At 53.1% G+C, this 3,680-nt stretch overlaps 1 protein-coding gene across 1 annotated transcript; it reads right to left on the bottom strand.

The window, feature by feature from the left end:
• Positions 1-774: 774 nt before the first annotated feature.
• Positions 775-1,844, bottom strand: H310_12825 (hypothetical protein; the record flags this gene model as incomplete). The annotated part of the gene is made up of 3 exons (XM_008880030.1): positions 775-1,475; positions 1,557-1,718; positions 1,781-1,844. Coding segments are annotated over 3 exons (927 nt in total), but the record flags the coding sequence as incomplete, so codon positions are not given.
• Positions 1,845-3,680: the final 1,836 nt, after the last annotated feature.

Raw genomic sequence — 3,680 nt, forward strand, 5'->3', positions numbered from 1 at the left:
TAAACCTACAATTTCGTCGACTCTTTGCTCGTCCTGCAATCGACTCTCCATCAGATCAATAGCGAAAAGAACTTCTTCGTCGCATGACGGCCGCAACTCATGATGACCGGTCTTCAGTTGAATGTCCTTCTTCAAATGCGGTACCTTGTACACATTGTCGCGGTCCATCTTCATTGACTCCTCCAAAACCTTCTGTAAAGTCATGACGGTCTTGTTCGAAATGGCCCACTTCAGATTCTTGAACGCTCCTTCAACGCACTGAATGAGGTCATCGATTGATCGAGCAGTAGTCTGATGCTACAAGCACTGGATGACATTAAAGAATCCAAGGTCAAGAACATTAAAATCCGGGCTTTGCGCTGACTGGGCCGTGAGCTGGATGTTCCAACCGTTCATCTGACCCGCCGCCTTCATGGCAGCGTCATCTACCGCCACAAACGGTTTTGCATTGTCTGTTTCACAAAAATAGGTCTTCCACGATGACCAGGCCACTTGGCTTGGATTGCCGGAAACACCTTGTCAAACAGGTAGTTGCGGTAAATGTTATACCTCGGGAATTAAATTGTTCTAACTGTAAAAATAGGTGGTTGTACAGCTTGTTATTGGCTATCGTTTCCGCCATTTCGGGTGTCTTAACGCGCCCTCTAGCCCGAGTTGAGGTTGTTGACGTAAAGTCATGCAAATGTGCTGGAACGGAGGAAGTATTTGATAAACCCTCGATTTCATGAACTGAGAAGATTACATATACATAGGCGTGTCGAAGTCGGGAGGATATCAGTACGTTCGTACAGTCGAGTTGTGAAACCAACCCGCGGCTGGCCCCTTGCAACTGTATTCACGCAACTTGTATTTGTCTTTGCGCTTTTCAGCCTCGTCAGTCTCGACATGACGCTTCCAGCCACGCGAATTGTTCACGAGATCGGCTTGGTAAGCACGTTCGAGTTGTTCACTGAGGACAGTTGCAAACTGAACGAAGGTGTTGGTTTCAACCGTCTTCATTTGCTCTTCAACCATTTTTCGGACTCTCGGAGGGTTAATGCACGACGCCATCGCCTTCACAAACGTCTTCATCATGGTCGGAGACTTCAGCTGCGGCTCTTGACAGTCGATAACATTATAGATTTTCACCATGAACCCAACGGTTCTGCTCGCGGTGTCCCCCAGAGGGTCAACCCGTAATCCTTTGCAATATTCCAGCATATCCAACTTGGTAAGGGTCCACTTGTTCGACTTGGTAAGGGTCCACTTGTTGACCGGTTCCCCGACGATCTTGTGGATGCGCGCCTGAAACTCGTTTTCGTCCAGAGCGTAGCGATCGATGTGCCACAGGTACGAGCAGCTCGCTTCCAACAAGCTTCTATCAGCAGACTCAATCCAGGTCACCGCTAGTGAACGCCAGTTCAGCCCCATACGCTGGGCATTGGCTTTCAGTTTATCCTCATACTTATCACGCTTCTTTTTCCACGGGACCAGCTCTTCGCGGTCCACCGATGTAATTCGTGGGAAATGAATATTTTGGAGGACACGGGATGCATGTGCTGAAGGGGAACACATACTCAAGCCTGTTGTGACAAGTGCTTCTGCACGCATCTTCTCTTGCCGGTCTTCGCGGACAACACGTTCCGAGTCTTTGGACTTGCGGTTGAACTTTCGCCATGGTGTGCTTTGGCGAGTCTCGCGTTTGCGGCGTTGCTCCAGATAGTCCTCAGACAATTCTTCTGTGTCCGGGGATGCATCAGTCGACAAAGTCTCGACAGCCGTCTGGCTCCATGCTCCTTACGATCTTCCTCACGTCTGAGTTTGGCCGGTGCCGGCGATTCCGATGGGTAGTCTTCTTCGACGTACTTGCCTTTCAAGCCGTGTCGTGGTGCCACCTCCCAGCCCGAACCAATACGTTGGTATGGTTCCACATAGGGCACAGGAGATTCTTGTGGACGTCGGCGGGGTGAAACTACCGGACCAGGTCCGTGTATCGACTTTTCCTCCATCGCTGGGCGACTGGATTCTTTAAATTCACCTGTCTCCGGAATCTCGGTGACAGTCCGTCCCGACGGGCCCACTGCCGACTCCGCCCCAGGCTACTCCTCTTCGGTTTCGCTACTACCTAGGGACGTCGGCGACGTCGTCGGGTCAGCCAGCAGCCGTACATTCCCTTCCGAGGAACGTCCGTGATTCCTCTCCATGTCAGTCCCGCTGGTGAGTACAGACTGACACTAAAGTATACTTTGAGTTGAGTCCGCCGCGCCGTGAACTCGAACAACCAAATGGGGGAGCGCCGCCTCCCTTGAACCACACACTGGATTGATCGACTCCACTAAGCCGGTGCTAGGCAGATTGGAAAGTGGAAGACTGACTGGCAAGAACACTCGATCGGCCACTGATTGGTCGGACCCATCAACACGTCCTCAACCGATTCTACCGGCTAGGTTTCTACTACCAACGCAAGGCAGGTTCACCCGAACGACCATCGCCCGGCAATCCCCCGCAGGGTTCAGCCTATGTTGAGTCGGGACGTGGCTTTCACTTCCACCACAACAGTCGACAGTTCTGCGCCGAGCGTCGCGTCCAAGGGCAGCAATGGCACGTCGACCCGCGCTGCGTCTGTGTGCGGGATGACCTGATCAAACACGTCTGCTGCGGGAGGCCCAAGACAACTGAGGCGAAGGTGTGGTTGTGGGGGTGCTGGACATTGGCACCCTGCACACCCACAGGGATCTTGAGATTAGCTCTCCCTCGACCTCTGGGCATTACATCCCCGTCGAAAATATGCCACAGTCTATGGACAATCAAGTCCATGACTCGCACGTTGCGGGAAACCATTGCCAGACATATCGGTTTGCACCTCGAGGCCGAAGAGATCGCATGTCGTGGGTGCGAATCGTAGGTGTTTGGTGGGCGTATTGGATCATACCCAATGGCTGCACCAGCTCAAACGGTCAACTCGTCAACGCCCCTGGCGCACATGAGAAAGTGAACTCTTTCGGTGCGATGGGCAGCGACGGCAATCCTCTCCAGCAGCAGCAACAGACGTACCATTGTCGGACGCATGAAGTTGGAGGTATCTGCCCCATATCACTTGGTTCGATTGGCATGGGCGATCAAGAACTCGACCTACTTTGTTCCATCGGGGACGTCCATGGCTGGCTCCAACAGTCTGGTGCGATCGTGCTCTATCTGTCGGCTAACAAAGGCACCAAGTACCGGTACGGCAACGTGTCACGGGCATTCACGACATCATGAGACTAGTCCAGGAAACCCAAAACTGCGGCGGCGTTCAGAACACCTTGCAACCTAACAACAATAGCCGCCGCCTGACGTGGCCCGCATCGTCGGTGCAAATTCGCCGCTCACCACGAAATTCCACTTGATATGAACCAGAATATCCACGACCACGTGGGCTCGCACGACGCCCCCATCTTCCCGCGCACCAGGCTACATCCCATGAGTGCGATGCACGACAACTTGTTGATAACGAGCCAGTCGCGACCGCAAAGTTCGAAATTACGTCGATCCAAAGCCGCTGTGTTCTCCTCGTCAATTTCTAGCGCTTCACCTCCTCCGCCAAACTCGCGTGTCTCGTCGTTCAAGGAAAATTCATCGTCGCCATCGCACTCTCCGCCTCCACTGCAAGTGTGGATGTGGCGGCTCCCTGTAACGTAACGAGCCAATTTATGGGCACC

The sequence above is a fragment of the Aphanomyces invadans genome (assembly GCF_000520115.1).
Source record: "Aphanomyces invadans strain NJM9701 unplaced genomic scaffold supercont1.43, whole genome shotgun sequence".
Lineage (NCBI taxonomy): Eukaryota > Oomycota > Saprolegniomycetes > Saprolegniales > Verrucalvaceae > Aphanomyces > Aphanomyces invadans.